This window comes from Arachis hypogaea, chromosome 18 (assembly GCF_003086295.3).
Source record: "Arachis hypogaea cultivar Tifrunner chromosome 18, arahy.Tifrunner.gnm2.J5K5, whole genome shotgun sequence".
Lineage (NCBI taxonomy): Eukaryota > Viridiplantae > Streptophyta > Magnoliopsida > Fabales > Fabaceae > Arachis > Arachis hypogaea.
The window spans coordinates 55,866,607-55,881,946 of NC_092053.1; the positions used below are offsets into that span (position 1 = coordinate 55,866,607).

Below are 15,340 nucleotides of genomic sequence, written 5' to 3' on the forward strand. Positions count from 1 at the left end.
AAATTCAAATGGCACGCTCTCAATTGCTTTGGAAAGTAGACATCCAGGGCTTTCCAGCAATATATAATAGTTCATACTTTGTTCAAGGATAGATGATGTAAACTGGCATTCAACGCCAATTCCATGTTGCATTCTGGCGTTAAACGCCAGAAACAGGTTACAAGTTGGAGTTAAACGCCAGAAACAAGTTACAACCTGGCATTTAACTCTAGAAACAGTCTAGGCATGTGTAAAGCTCAAGTCTCAGCCCCAGCACACACCAAGTGGGCTCCAAAAGTGGATTTCTGCACTATCTATCTTAGTTTACTCATTTTCTGTAAACCTAGGTCACTAGTTTAGTATTTAAACTACTTTTAGAGATTTATTTTGTATCTCATGACATTTTAGATCTGAACTTTGTACTCTTTGATGGTATGAGTCTCTAAACTCCATTGTTGGGGGTGAGGAGCTCTGCTGTGTCTCGATGAATTAATGCAATTATTTCTGTTTTCTATTCAAACACGCTTGTTTCTATCTAAGATGTTCATTTGCACTTCAATATGATGGATGTGATGATCCATGACACTCATCACCATTCTCAACCTATGAATGCGTGCCTGACAACCACCTCCGTTCTACCTTCGATTGAATGAGAATCTCTTAGATTCCTTAATCAGAATCTTCGTGGTATAAGCTAGAATCCATTGGCGGCATTCTTGAGAATTCGAAAAGTCTAAACCTTGTCTGTGGTGCCCAGACTCCTACGGGAGGCAGCAGTGGGGAATTTTCCGTAATGGGCGAAAGCCTGACGGAGCAATGCCGCGTGGAGGTAGAAGGGCATGTATTTTACTATAAAATTGAAGTAGTTAACGGCGGGGTTACCCCTATTGTGGTGACGAATCTTGTATGTGTTCCTTGGATTTCCGAAATAGTGTAAAGTGCTTCGAATCATTGCTATTTGACTCGGACCTTATCTAAGACTTGTATCATTTGATAATGCCATGTGAATCGCTAGAAACATGTGAAGTGTATGGCTAACCCAATAACGAAAGTTTCGTAAGGGAACTGGAGTAGGCTACCATCCAAGTAGGATTCAGGGATTGAATGACTGTGACAAGCTTCAAACTCACAAGGGTTGGGCGTAGTGACAGACGCAAAAGGATCAATGGATCCTATTCCAGCATGAGTGAGAACCGACAGGTGATTAGCCGTGCGGTGACAGCGCACTTGGACCATTTTCACTAAGAGGACGGATGGTAGCCATTAACAATGGTGATCACCAACACACAGCTTGCCATGGGAGGAACCTTGCGTGCGTGAAGAAGAAGACAGGGGGAAAGCAGAGATTCAGAAGACAAAGCATCTCCAAAACTCCAACATATTCTCCATTACTGCATAACAAGTATTTAATTCATGCTCTTTTATTTTTCGCAATCCAAACTGATAATTATAATTGATATCCTGACTAAGAATTACAAGATAACCATAGATTGCTTCAAGCCAAAAATTTCTGTGGGATTCGACCCTTACTCACGTAAGGTATTACTTGGACGACCCATTGCACTTGCTGGTTAGTGGTACGAGTTGTGAAAAGTGTGAGTTACAATTCGTGCACCAGAAAGCGTGGCCAAATCATAAATCAGTCGCCACCCTCATAAAAGCGTGACCATTGACCACTTTTGGCTACGCGTTTAAAGTGTGACAAGAAGAAAGTGTGCCGGCAGGACATTTTTCTCATAGTGTAGATTACAATTTGTACCCGATTTAGTCCCTCCTTCTCTATTAAACCCTAACATTCATTGGTCCCTTTGTGAATGTTACCTTCTCCTTCGTCTTCTTCCTCCTTTTTTTTCTTCTTATTCTTCTTCTTCTTCTTCATATCAATGATTAATATTCCCTTGGTATCATGCCACTCAACTTATTGTTCTCTAGCAATAATGCTGAAAGCTTAGGCATCCACGCCATGAACCATCGCAAAGTACCCCTAAGCTTATTGTTGCTTATGTCTACCGCGATCAATCCGCTCTTCTCAAATCCTGCAAAAAATTTTTTCACTGAAGAAAACTCATTGAAAGAGAACGTTACGTTAATTGCTGCAGCGGTGAAAGCTCGAAAAGAGCAAAAGGAACTGGCCCACTCAGCTTGTTCGAACTCAAATCCGGCCAAAACCTGCAAATGCTGCAGGTTTTTCAACACTCCTAGTTTTATTACTTTGCTCAATTTGTTGTTCCTCATCAAAATCAGAACCTGGGAAGCCAGCAGCCAGCATTGACAATTCTCCTATCAGAAAATTGTCGCTAGCGTGGAGATAATTAAGTTTGTTAAGGAGACTCATGTATGGAGGAACCAAACCCTGGAGCTTGTTGGATAGAAGCTCCAACCTCTTCAAGTTCTTAAGACCGTTGAAGGTGACAGGGATAGCTTCGGTGAGGTTATTGTGATCGAGGAAGAATGACAAAAAAGAGGAAAAAGCACTAGAAGTTACCATAAAAAAGGAAGGAGCAAAGAGAATTAGGGTTAAATAGAGATGGAGGGACCAAATAAGGTACAATGTCGTTGCAGGTGCCAGCATGGCACACTGTAGCCATGTCATCACTGAAATGGGTGACTCATCGTTGGAAATATGTCTAAGGGCCATTATGGTGCCCGAAGTTGAATCTGGAAGACCATTATAGTGCAATTAGAACCTCAATAACCAAATTGAATAATTTCGTCAATCTCAAGGACCATTTATAAAATTTACGTAACACCATTCTATAATATATATTTTCACTATATGAAAATAAAAATTGAAAATAAAAATATGTAATAGTATAGTACGTGGTTGGATTAGGTCGGGTCAATTCTAATGTTTTATCAGGTCAATTACAAAGAATTGAATTCGACGGCAAATAAACTAAGCTAGTAATTTGATTGATGTAAATTTTTAAAATTTTGTATAACAAAATAATAAAATTTTATTTTTTAAAAATTAAATTTAATAAATATCACGTAACAATTATATTAAAATAAATTATTTTAAATAAAAATATTGATTAAAATATAAAATATAATATTTTATTATTAATTTATTTATAAAATATGTATTTTAGTCATGATTATAAGGCCAGATTAAACTATCCATCCAAAAATTATGTTGAATAAAAGTAACAAATTTAAACCCTATAAAATATATTTCAAATTTTGAATCAAGCTGGATTTTGAACACCGATAATGTTATAAAATTTGGGAGCCACCTAGATAAAAATATCTAAAACGTTTTTTTTAAAGATATTTTTTAGCAATTATAAGTTCACATATGTAATCAATTAAACTAGATTATTTTCATTATAATTAGATCGGATAAATTGATTTGGCCAAAAAATCGATGAATCAAATTTTAAATTTGTTTAAATTAATATTTTTTTTATAAAAAATGATTACAATACTTTTGTTATAGAAAATGATTAAAATACTCTTATAATTAATTTTGAGAACCCTAAATTTTAATTCTACGATGACATAAAGAGAAGAGAAGGGCTAGGATTTAGAATTCTCTAAATTAATATATATATATATATATAAAAGAGTATTTTAGTCGTTTTCTATAATAGGAATATTATGGTTATTTTATAAAAATAGTATTAATTTAGACCGATTCACACTACAAGAAAAATCACTTTTAGCAGCTATTTATTTTGCTTTCAGCGGCAATAAAAATAGCCGCTAATACATTTACCGGCAATTAGACATTAGCCATCTTATGCTTTGTCGCTAAAAAGTTTTAGCGGCAATTATAACATTTGCCGGTAAAGACTTTTTTAATGGCCACAAAAAGTATATAATTTTTAGCGGCTATTTTCTTGGCAATTTATATGGCCACCAAAAGTAATTCTAAAATTGCAATGTTATTTATTTTTAGCAGTCATTACTATTGCCGCCAAAATCCATTTTACTGGCAATTTATGTAGCCACTAAAAATAATTCTAAAATTGTAATGTTATTCACTTTTACCGGCCATTATTATTGCTGCTAAAATCTTAAGACTTTTTTTAGCTATATTATACTCATTTTCTTAGAAACGACGGATTACCTTTTTTTTTAGAATCTCAATTATTTTTTCCAATAATTATTATTGTTATGCATAATATAAATATACTAAAATTAATTACTACAAAATGAGATATTTTATTAAACTCAAAATATTAATACACAAATTTCTCTTGAAAAATAATAAATCATGTTATAAAATTAAACAACAAAAGGTACTACAAGCCTATAAACTCAAAATGAACTTCCTGCAGGCTTGCTATGTCCCCTTCTATCTCAACGATAAGATCCATTATCCTTTCTTAACGCTGAGATTTTTCTCCATATTTCATGCATTTTATCTGCAAAGTATGAGGTGCATCTTTACTCTCCATATTATTTGCATTAATGGATCTTAAAATGATAGGAATTTATGTATTGCAAAAGCATAGCAACACTGTATTGGTGCATTATAACACAGGAAAGGGGGGAAAACATAATGATTTAGTAAATTCCAATATATAAACATAAATTACCTTTGATCCAAACTAGCCCCCGAATGTTAGACCAATTAAAGTAGTGTCCTCTTCTAATGAGCCAGATACATCAACCCCAGCATCCATAAGGCAAACAGATTGCATTGTGTCAATGACATGCCTGTTGAGTATAACACCAGATTTCTTAATCTGAAATGATCTACAGAACAAGAATTACGTGGTTATACTTACAAAAGGGTTTACCTTAGAAATTCATGTGCATCTTCTTCTTTGCCATTACCAAGTTGACTTCCGGTACTCCTTAGTTGGGAGAGTATGTCATTAGGAGAGAGTGGATATTTTGTATCCTTTGACTTCAAAATCAAACTTTCAAACTCATAGTTGAAACATTTTTTATTTGCACCTGAAAATTCACATAAAATTGTTTAACCATACCAACGGGTTACAGAAGATAATATTCAAGAAATATGACATGTAGATGATTCCAATGAAAAAACTGATTTGCTTACATACATGTTTTAGAATGTAGTCCTCGAAGAAAATATACAGTCAGAGATGGTGTAAATTCTAAGCACTGGAGTAGAGTATTGGCATAACAGCTGCAAAAATAAATGAACAGACAAGCTCTTTGAACTAATTATTTTATCAAATGTTTCTAGTAAACAAATCATTTTAAATTACCTGTTCCCACAATTTATAAAACCAAATGGGCTAAACTCCCCCTTGTTCGAGTTATAAATCTTGACAAATAATTCATAAGGAAAAAGACCCTGCAGCATTTGTAAATGTAAGATAAAATTGCACAAGTCACAAAAGAACAAATAAAAATAAGATATATGTGAAGTTCTCATACTTGTTTCAGCACATATTACAAGGGGAAACAGATCTTCTTCAGGTGAGGGCTTTGCAAGATCCTCTAACTCAAAGAAACCAATTATAAATGAAAGAAAAATTGAGGTTAGACAAATGAAAGTATCACACAAAATTGATATGCATTCGAATTTAACATTCTATTCTAAGTACCATCATATCAAAGTAATTAATTAATTTGATAGCAGTTCTAAAAGCCCATATATTTTACTGTCAAATAATGCGTATGTATGCCTGTTGATATATGTTTGATCTGTTATCGCATTTCTGATTATCAAGTAGTTTAACTTTAGATAATTCATTTTTAAAGGCTTTTCTAAACCTTGAGAAGGAGGGATAAATCAAGAAAACACAGAAATTTTTAAACTTGAAAAAAATTAATTTTTAAAATTAACAATTTTAGATAATTCAAATTCATTGCAGGTGGGAGATACGTAGTGATTGCCACTTTAATTTGGACAGCAATATTAGTTGATCAAGTGAATTAATTTAATTATATTTAATCATGCCTTAATAAACCTTTTCTCTGATTATATGACAAGTGATTTGTATGTATATTTGGAACATTATTGTTCATGAAAAGTGAGTGCATGGCGGGGGAAGAATTGATGAGAAAGCAAGGGAAAATTATATGATATATATACAGGTATCCTGTCCTTCATCTTAGCCCCCTACCCCAAGATATCAAAAAAGTTACTGTTGCTAACTACCAACATAGATATATATAATGTGCACGGTATCTATGATGATGATCATGATCACGTTCACTACCTTGGTGAATACAGCTCATTATTTAATTCCGGGTAATAGTAGAATGTGTGGCAAATGCCAAAATTAGAGAAACATGTTGGATGGTAATAAGGGTCAGTTTGGCACTGCGTGTTGGTGGCTTCATTGTTTGTATCTCAATTCCTCAATTTGATGCTCTACATGTGTGTATTAACTATTTAACTACTTAACATGTGTTTACTAATAATTTTTATCAATTTAATAATACCTAAATCCTAATTACAACCATTCATTAGAATAACTATGTCAAATCTAACCATGCCTACAACCTACCCGAAGTTATGTATAAGAAGGAATAGAGCAAGGACTCAGAGACAGTATCAACAAGAAGGCTTTGACGTAAGGAATGCAAGATGCAGAGGCTTTTTTTCACTTCATCAAACATATATTCGATTTGAATAAGGCTTTAAACCATAAAAATTAAAACAGAGCCAAAAAATAAAAATTATACAATTTAAAACCACACCTAATTAGAAGAAGATAAGATCCTTAACATTCAATCAGCTAAGATTACATTTAACTCACTAAATATAGAAAATTAAAGGCAATACAAGATTTACATCAAATATAAACAAAAATCTTAATTCATCCATGTCAAAACAGTTTTATAAATGTATAATAGCTATAAATCTCAAACCTAATCCAACCAATGAAACTTCTGTCTAACAAATGTTGCAGCCTTAGGTATAACTTTACTTCTAACTTCACTCAAAATAGAATCACCTCCTACTTCTATCTATAACCGTTAAATAAAGGAGAAAAAGCAAAGCTCAATTTCGTATCTAATAATCCTAATTCATCCTATCAAATAATATTTCAGAATAACAGTCACAATTGAATTTTAGCAATGTATATTGAACCAAAAAGAATTGAGAAAAAGCACCAGGTTGTGATAGAACACAAATTGGGAGCACAAAAATCAGAATTGAGAGAAAGATTAAAGAACTCGTACCTGATAACTGTGAGGTAGAGGGGCGAGGCACCAATACAGTGAGGTAGAGTAGAGATATTTTTGGTTTAATCGTTTAAGTTTGTTTTTATTTTTAAAATTTTAGTTTTTTTTAGTGGTTATAGTTTAAATTGCCATTATAATTTATGGTATTAATGGTAAATATATAATTGCCATTAAAAAATGATTTTAAAAAGGGAAATTATGGCAATAATATTATGGCCGCTAAAAATTTGTCGCCAAAAATCTTTTTTCTTGTAGTGTCAAGATTTGGTTTATTGATTTTTCGACCAAATCAATTTGTGATTTAATTTTGACAAAAATAATACAATTTAATCAATTATATGTATTGAATTTTAATTACTAAAAAATATATTTAAAATCCATATGTGACTGATGCCTCAGTTTTCATGTGGGTTGTTCATCAGCATTAAACAATGATGGGATATACACGTGGTCACAAGCAAGTTTCACGTGCCCTTTCTATATATAATATATTTGCATCATTGCATGGTATCAACCAATTTGCTTTCCCTATTTGCACTTTGGTCGAATATGAGTTTCCACTCAAAGTTGATTACAATAGTAACTGGTGAGTGGTGTGTGGCTATATTGAGTTTCTCATACATTTCATGTGTTTTGGAAGATATATTATTTATTGCGTGAAGTTCGTGATAAATAATGAGACAAATTGATTGTGCTATTGCAACACTTATTAACTTCATAATATGTTGTTCATGGATAATAATTTATTTTGGTTCATTTGATTTTTGCAGGCTCACAATTTTTATTTAATGCTTGCTTGTATTTTAAACCGATATTTTAACTTTTTGAAAAAAAAAATCACATCATCAATACATAACATAGCAGTATTTGAAGTCCTATATATATAACACTAGAAAGTATAGGAGGATTCAATTACTGCTTATTACACCCTAACTCTTCGGATTTTTTTTTTTAAGTAATCATTACAATTACTTTAATTCCAAAACACACATGATTCAAAGAAGAACGAAGATGAAAAGGGGACCTACCGGCAGCATGCCCCAATTTACTGATTTGACATACAATAATGTTTTTGAGATGATAAAAAATAATTTAAACCATTTAAAATTATTTTATTTAATATTTATTAATTATTATTAAAATAATTATAAAATCTTAAATATAATAAATATATAACTACGTTATATATATATATATATATATATATATATATATATAATTATGAATGTTATATTATATAATGTAATTTTAGATATTATCTTTTTAGTATTATCGTTTGGCATATTTTAGAGGCATAACAGGTGAGATAAAGTGTCGACAATAATTCTATCATTAGGATGACAATAAAGAGGATAGAATAAGGTTTAAGTCTCAACCTAGCTAATTATTCAATTTATAGGTGTAAATTTTTCATCAATTCAACTCTTTGCAACGTAAATTTTTCGATTTGATTCTTCTCGATCTAGTTTGATCCTATATATTCGATTCAACACTGCAAAAAAAAAAAATCCAGTAAAAAATAATAGTGAATCATTCTATAATTCATGTTATTTATATATTATTAGCTCGGTAATACTAAGCATTTGTAAAAAAAAATGAATATAAATCTCTATTTGTTCACATTATATGTAAATATATTTTTTTATGAATATGACAGTATGCATATTAAAAATGCAGTTGAACAGGTAGAGTTGGTCGTCATCTAAACCTGACTTTAACTGTTGCGAATCAAATTGCCAATCCATTTCAAATTGGATATCGATAAATACGAATATTGGTGTAAGTCCTATCTACTAATTTTTATAGACTCAATCCATAAAATGACAAATATATAAATTTTTTTTGAATTTAAAGAATTCAAGTAATTTTAATAATTGTTTAAATAAAAATATAAATTCATCTAAATAAAATGAAGTTATATACGGTTATTATATAAAAGAAAAATATTAGAAACTATTAAAATTTATTATTTTTGGTTATTATTTAGTCATTAACTTAATTTCTTTAGTCTAGTTCTTTAATCTAATATTCTAATAATATATTTTATCTCATACTTTTAAATATTAATAATTAATTAATAATTAAAAATAATATTTTTTTATAATCTTTTAGTATTTTTCTATATAAAATCCTAAATATAATAAACAAATATAATTGTATGTATGGGTTCTCTAGAAACAGCAACGATTGATCATCGCAATCTAGCTTGTATAAAGATCAAATCCTATAGCAGGAAAAGAAGATCAAGACATCAATAGTGCAATATATCATCTGTGGATATTGTCTGCCACGTACATTTCATTTGGACGTTATTTTAGCTATCTTTCATAGTAAAATTGTACATCATCTTGATATAACCAAACCTAACTTGACCTAACTATTAAACTACTCTTCTACTTTAGCCTATGATAACAATAAAGAAGTATCGTGACCCATAAATTCAGTCCAACAGAATACAAAAATTCAATTTTAATTTTAGTCTTTATTATCTTATCTTTATCTTATCTTTAATTGTTCTTATCTTATCTTTATTTGCTTTTATCTTTCATAGGACAATACTCTATATATATTTAGTTTTACCCTCATAGTTTACAACACACTTCAGTACAATTCAATCAATCAACAATCAATAAAAGTTCTTTTCTTTGCTTTTCCTATTCTTTCACAATTTTATCATGGTATCAGAGCCATGGTATCCTCCTTGAGGAGGATATATAAGTTATCATCTTTTCGGTAAGAAATTACCGTACTTCTTTTTCAACCTCCTCCCACAATAAATAATCATAGATTTAGTTACATGCATCCAAGTGAAAATCTTACCACAGTGTTGGTTATCCCGGTTCTTTACCAGCAATTCCGTCTGCGCCTTCTTCTAGCATTTCATCTGCAACTTCTTCCGAGAGTTTCGTCAGTATTCTGTTTCAGCAATTCAATCTGCATCTGTTCTAGCAGTTCAATGTGCATCTGTTCTAGCAGTTCCATCTGCACTCTTATTGCGCTCTACGCGCCATTTGAAGACCACTCTTATTGCGCCATACGCGCCCTCTAAAGATCAATCTTGTTGCGTTTTACACGCTTATTTTTTTATTTTTTTTATTTTTTTATTTTTTATTTTTTTATTTTTTTATTTTTTATTTTTTCATTCTTTTTTTTATGAAGATCGCTGCTTGCTCTCTCTCCCTCAAGCACAGCATCTCCTTTTATGTATTTTTGCCGTCGGCAGCTCAAGCTCCGCCGCACGCAATTGTTTAAAGATCGCTGCTCAAGCACAGCATCTCTTTTTATGTATTTTTGCCATCGGCAGCTCAAACTCCGCCGCACGCAATTGGTTAAAGATCGCTGCTCAAGCACAGCATCTCCTTTTATGTATTTTTGTCGTCGGCAGCTCAAGCTCCGCCGCACGCAATTGTTTAAAGATCACTGCTCAAGCACAGCATCTCCTTTTATATTTTTGTAGTAGGCAGCTCAAGCTCTGCCGCACGCATCTTCCTCCGCGTCACCACGTCAGACGCGCTTTTCTCAACAATTTCATCGGAACTTATCCAAGCTGTGGATTATTGACATCTTCCATCCACCAGCTTGCGGGGGCGTATTAAACTACTCTTCTACTTTAGCCCATGACAACAATAAAGAAGTATCGTGGCCCACAAATTCAGCCCAACAGAATACAAAAATTCAATTTTAATTTTAGTCTTTATTATCTTATCTTTATCTTATCTTTAATTGTTCTTATCTTATCTTTATTTGCTTTTATCTTTCATAGGACAATGCTCTATATATATTTAGTTTTACCCTCATAGTTTACAACACACTTCAGTACAATTCAATCAATCAACAATCAATAAAAGTTCTTTTCTTTGCTTTTCCTATTCTTTCACAATTTTATCACTAACAACACTAACTTCAAATATTTGAAAATTAAAATTATCTAACAAATATATATTAGAGAAGAATCAATAATACAGAAATGATTAATCAATCGTAGAATGCATCACATTATTGTTGGTTTAGGGTTTCAAAAGTTAACTCTATTAAAAAGTAAATTTAGAAAAAATCTAACCTTTTGTGATCTACGATTGCAATAATTGCGTTCATATTATTGTTGTTGCGGCACAATTACAAATGCTATTCTAATCAGTGATGTTGATGTGCTGCCATCACAATCAATCCCGTATAAACTCTTGGTTAGAACTTAGAACATAGAAATATGTTTTTATCTTAATTTGCCGTAAGACAAATTTTATTTTTTATAGAATTATTTCAATCAGTAAACCAATTTATTATCATCTTTATAAAATTTATTCTTCATTTTTTCACAACAAAAAAACAATAAACAGTCACGTTATTAAGTTACGAAAGTTTTTTACTCAAAAATAATTCACAAGCAAAATAACTAAATTATTCTAAAATGAACAACTCTACTTGTTATAAATTAGTCTTCTTTTAATCAATGTAAATCATGGTAGAATACAAAATATTCATATTTGACAATTTGTATATAATATATTATCCCCCGCAATAATTTAATTAGCTTGCAAAGACGACCCTATCCTACTCAAACCTGAAAGTTTGTAGTGATTTAGTTTGAGAAGACCATATTCTACTAAAATTAAACTCATTTCACAACCATAATTTAATTCAAAAAGACACTGTCCTATGAAAATCTAAAAGATTATAGCAATTTAGCTTGAGATTATCATATTTTACTAAACTCGTTCCACAACCACGATTAGGCTTGAGAAGACACTATCTAACTAAACCTAAAAGCCTATGGTGATTTAGCTTGAAAAGACCCTACTATACAAAACTCATTCCACAATCATGATTTCGCGTTTGTGGCTGAGCTACCAGGGAGAAGCTGTGAAAATAACAAGGGAGAAGTTGCACTCTCATCAAGTTCTATTGTGTAAGTCAGAGTTTAAAGAAGAAGAAAGCAAAAAGAAGAAAGATGAATCCGATAGAGAGAAGGGAGAAAGAAAAAGAGGAAACACTACAAGAAAAAGTAATATTTATAACAAAAAAAATTATTACAAAAAATCGAAATTTTGAAACAAAAGGATATTATAACAAAAAAAGGGGCCGTTGCAGTATGTCCCGTTACAAAAAATTTTTGTAACAATAAATGGAACTGTTACAATTCAAAATGATATTTTGTAACAAATTTTTCTGATACAAAAAATCAGAAGTCATTACAAAAGTGGTAACAAATTTTGATCTTCAAAATATTTTTGGTGACAATATAATTTTTCCTATCATAAAATTTTGTTACAAAATGTAACTTAATTTTGTAACATTTTTTTTCTTTAGTTACAAAACCAAAATAATTATTTTATAACAATTTTTTTAATACAAATTGCATGCATAATTTACTAAATTATGTTTTAAATTAACTAATATATTAACTATTTTACTAAGCAAATCTAATTTATATAATATGTAAAAACATACATAATTCAAACATGCCTCATTTAGCTAAAATTGTTTTAAAACAAAATAACATTAGTGAGTACATTGATTAGTTCTACAAGTTATATTTCTTACACAAGTTCAACCAAAAGTTAAAAGTTCTAACATAAATTAGTGTCTCTATGAATCAAAATATTCTTGAGCCCTCAAAGTAGCATGTGGTCACCATTTTATCACTCCTGTAAATAAGAAAAACCGAAATAAAAAATTAGAAATAGGATATAACACTAATTATAATTTTTTCCATTAAGTTTTATCCAAAATGTTTAGAAAAATTTTGGCAGAACCTCCCCTAAAACTTGGATATTTTCACCGTCTACGGTTCTAACAAAAACAACCAATTCACAACTTATTTCTCAGCCAATACACAACCAAATTTATCAAACCAAATAATAGGACACTTGTCATTTCTCAACCATGACACAAGTAAAATTTGATAAATAGATCCATATACAAATTAAACTATACTAATAATATGGGAATCATCTAGGAATATGTATTAAAACCATAAGAAATTTTAGGAGTACCTTTAGTTGTCTAGTTTCTTTCATTGTCAAAGCGCGCTATGAAAGAGTTCACAACGGCTTGTTAAGCTTCCAATTGAACTTTCATTTGAGCTAATTGTTCCTCTTGCCATGTTCATTGCTTTTCAAGTTTTTCTTTGAGCACATCTATTTCCTTTGTTAGCTCCTTATGGTCTTGCATTGCCTCTTGAAGTTGTGCTTGAATCCTTAACTTAGATTTTGAAGCCTTTATGCCATAACTTGCACCACTTTTCTCAACTCTCACAAGTAAAAAAGCTTCATAATTTAGTTTAACATTTTTATTTTCTTCCTTAAAACAAGGTATTTGGATTTCACAAGGGAAACTATCAGTGACAAATTGATGAAATTAATAGATCGAATGAAGATAGTACCTTCACAACAATAATGGCAATGACACCATAGACAATAAGCACCAAAAGTAGCATGATGCACTTATCAGTAGCTACCTGATAACAGGAGGTAACGTAGAGTATAAGTCATGGCCAATGTTTAAAAAGTTTATATTGCATACAAACAAACAAAAATAAAATCAACCTGTCTGCCAATCTCCTTCACAAGCTGCAAGGCCTTCTTAATTGAAAATTGAATTGAATCAAGCTCATTAACAATCCGACCCATTTGTTCAGTCTGCACAATTTGATGACAAGACACATCAAATGTTTGATAGGATATAATTTCCCTTTTCCTAAAGTGAATTTGACATAAAACACTTACTTGGCCCTTCAAGGTAGTAGCAGTTTGGGTGCCTACTTCGATTGTTTGATGAACAACCTACATTCTGTATAAATTTAAGAATGAACATAAACAAGCAACGAAGTCTAATTTTGAATCTGATGTAAGTCACACCTGTTTAGATCTTTCAATAGCCTGATCAGTTTTATCCATTTGCTTCATCCCAGCATTGATAAGTTCTTGATTAGACATTTAAATACAACAAGACAAATGGATCAATTTGGTGAGATATATTCTTCGATCACTACACAAGAGAACAAAAACATGCAGAGAAAGGGCAAGTGCCCAACCCCCAACCCAAAAATTCAAGTATCATGCCAATAAAGATGATGCCTGCTATGCCGATGCAAAAATTAGCATACAGATACAATGAAAAGATGATAGATGGAGACAGGTTACAATGAAAAAAATACAGATATGAATTCTAACTCAATAGAGAGTTTAGATCATCTTATTTATACACCTTCCATTGCATTAGGCATACATCCAGTAAATTCATTTGCCTTTAAGGATGCCACCATGAATAATCATGAAATTGATGAACTTCAGTGAATCAGGTGTATAGTCTCGGTAACTGTTTGTCTATAATCCCCCCTCTCTTAAATACTGTGTGAGGCCATTAGAACAGTTAAGAATTTGATGAACTTGAAATAAGAATAAACTAAATTTTGCAAATAAACTATAGCTCAAATATCAACTGTCAACTCTCCAAATAATAGAACACAGATACAGATTTTTAACCTAAATAATAGAACACAGATACAGATTTTTATGGGCATTCTTAAATTAAAATCGTTTAAGTTAAACCCCTACCTCGATGTCGCAATTAAAAGAAACCGAAGGCGAGGTTACGACGAGGCAGCAGCGATAGCATTAATTTCCACAAAAGCAGCAACAGCTCCGATGCCTCGTACAGCAGCTACGTCATTATAAATTACAATTGCAGTGGCTGTAACAGTTTCGAGAAACCGAAGACAAGGACATATACAAAAATCGAATCAGAACAAGCGTGGCAAAGACAGGAAAACATGTAAATGAACTAAAATCGAAGAAAAGATTAGACAAAAACTATTAGCAATAGCTCTAGTATTGGCTCCCGGTGGCGGCAGAGGGCTCTAGTGATGGCTGAGCAATAGGCAGAAATAAATGGAAACGTGGCGAGTTTTATGGAACCCGATTAGTAACCCCCAGCAGCCCTCTTTAGCAGCAGCAACAATCACAGTTTCGGTAACTAACAAACAACGAAACGGAAACAAGATAGCAGAAGTAGGATAACAGTAGAGTAAAAGTGGAAGTAGAACAAGTTAAAGGAGTGGAGGACCTAAACCAAAATAGGGGCAGCAAAGGCACCTCCATCAGTGATTCTAGCGTAGAGCTCAGTGGTGGTCACGACAGCTTCCGACGATCCCAGTGACGGCAATAGCAGCGGTGGTGGCCTCCGGCATCCTCCTTCGCGTCTCTCTCTATCTTGTCCTACTTCTCGACAGTGACAACGCAAG

At 31.9% G+C, this 15,340-nt stretch overlaps 1 protein-coding gene, 1 long non-coding RNA gene and 1 pseudogene across 4 annotated transcripts; all 3 read right to left on the bottom strand.

The window, feature by feature from the left end:
• Window positions 1-1,866: 1,866 nt before the first annotated feature.
• LOC112770027 (receptor-like protein 35) lies at window positions 1,867-2,617 on the bottom strand (annotated as a pseudogene).
• A 1,509-nt stretch (window positions 2,618-4,126) lies between these two features.
• On the bottom strand, window positions 4,127-7,206 carry LOC112772440 (uncharacterized). Of its 3 annotated transcripts, none has more exons than XR_003187496.2 (7): window positions 7,096-7,206; window positions 5,338-5,400; window positions 5,166-5,254; window positions 4,998-5,083; window positions 4,728-4,887; window positions 4,524-4,644; window positions 4,127-4,349 (listed from the first exon to the last, which is right to left on the bottom strand). It is a non-coding gene; the product is annotated as an uncharacterized lncRNA (long non-coding RNA). The 3 variants fall into 3 exon arrangements; XR_003187497.3 differs by having other exon boundaries at window positions 5,338-5,404; window positions 7,096-7,193; XR_003187495.3 differs by lacking the exon at window positions 7,096-7,206 and having other exon boundaries at window positions 5,338-5,475.
• Window positions 7,207-13,435: 6,229 nt separating this feature from the next.
• LOC112772239 (novel plant SNARE 12-like) lies at window positions 13,436-14,033 on the bottom strand. The gene is made up of 4 exons (XM_025817142.3): window positions 13,956-14,033; window positions 13,824-13,880; window positions 13,644-13,736; window positions 13,436-13,555 (listed from the first exon to the last, which is right to left on the bottom strand). The coding sequence occupies exons 1-4, from the start codon at window positions 14,031-14,033 to the stop codon at window positions 13,436-13,438; spliced, it is 348 nt and encodes a 115-aa protein (XP_025672927.1).
• Between the last annotated feature and the right edge of the window lie 1,307 nt (window positions 14,034-15,340).

Excerpts from the sequence above, each read along its gene's own strand:
- LOC112772239 (XM_025817142.3), bottom strand. The coding sequence starts at position 14,033 with ATGTCTAATCAAGAACTTATCAATGCTGGGATGAAGCAAATGGATAAA. Across the intron at positions 13,737-13,823 it reads CTACTACCTTGAAGGGCCAA|ACTGAACAAATGGGTCGGAT; the intron begins GTAAGTGTTTTA and ends CAAATTGTGCAG. Across the intron at positions 13,556-13,643 it reads TGAAGGAGATTGGCAGACAG|GTAGCTACTGATAAGTGCAT; the intron begins GTTGATTTTATT and ends TCCTGTTATCAG.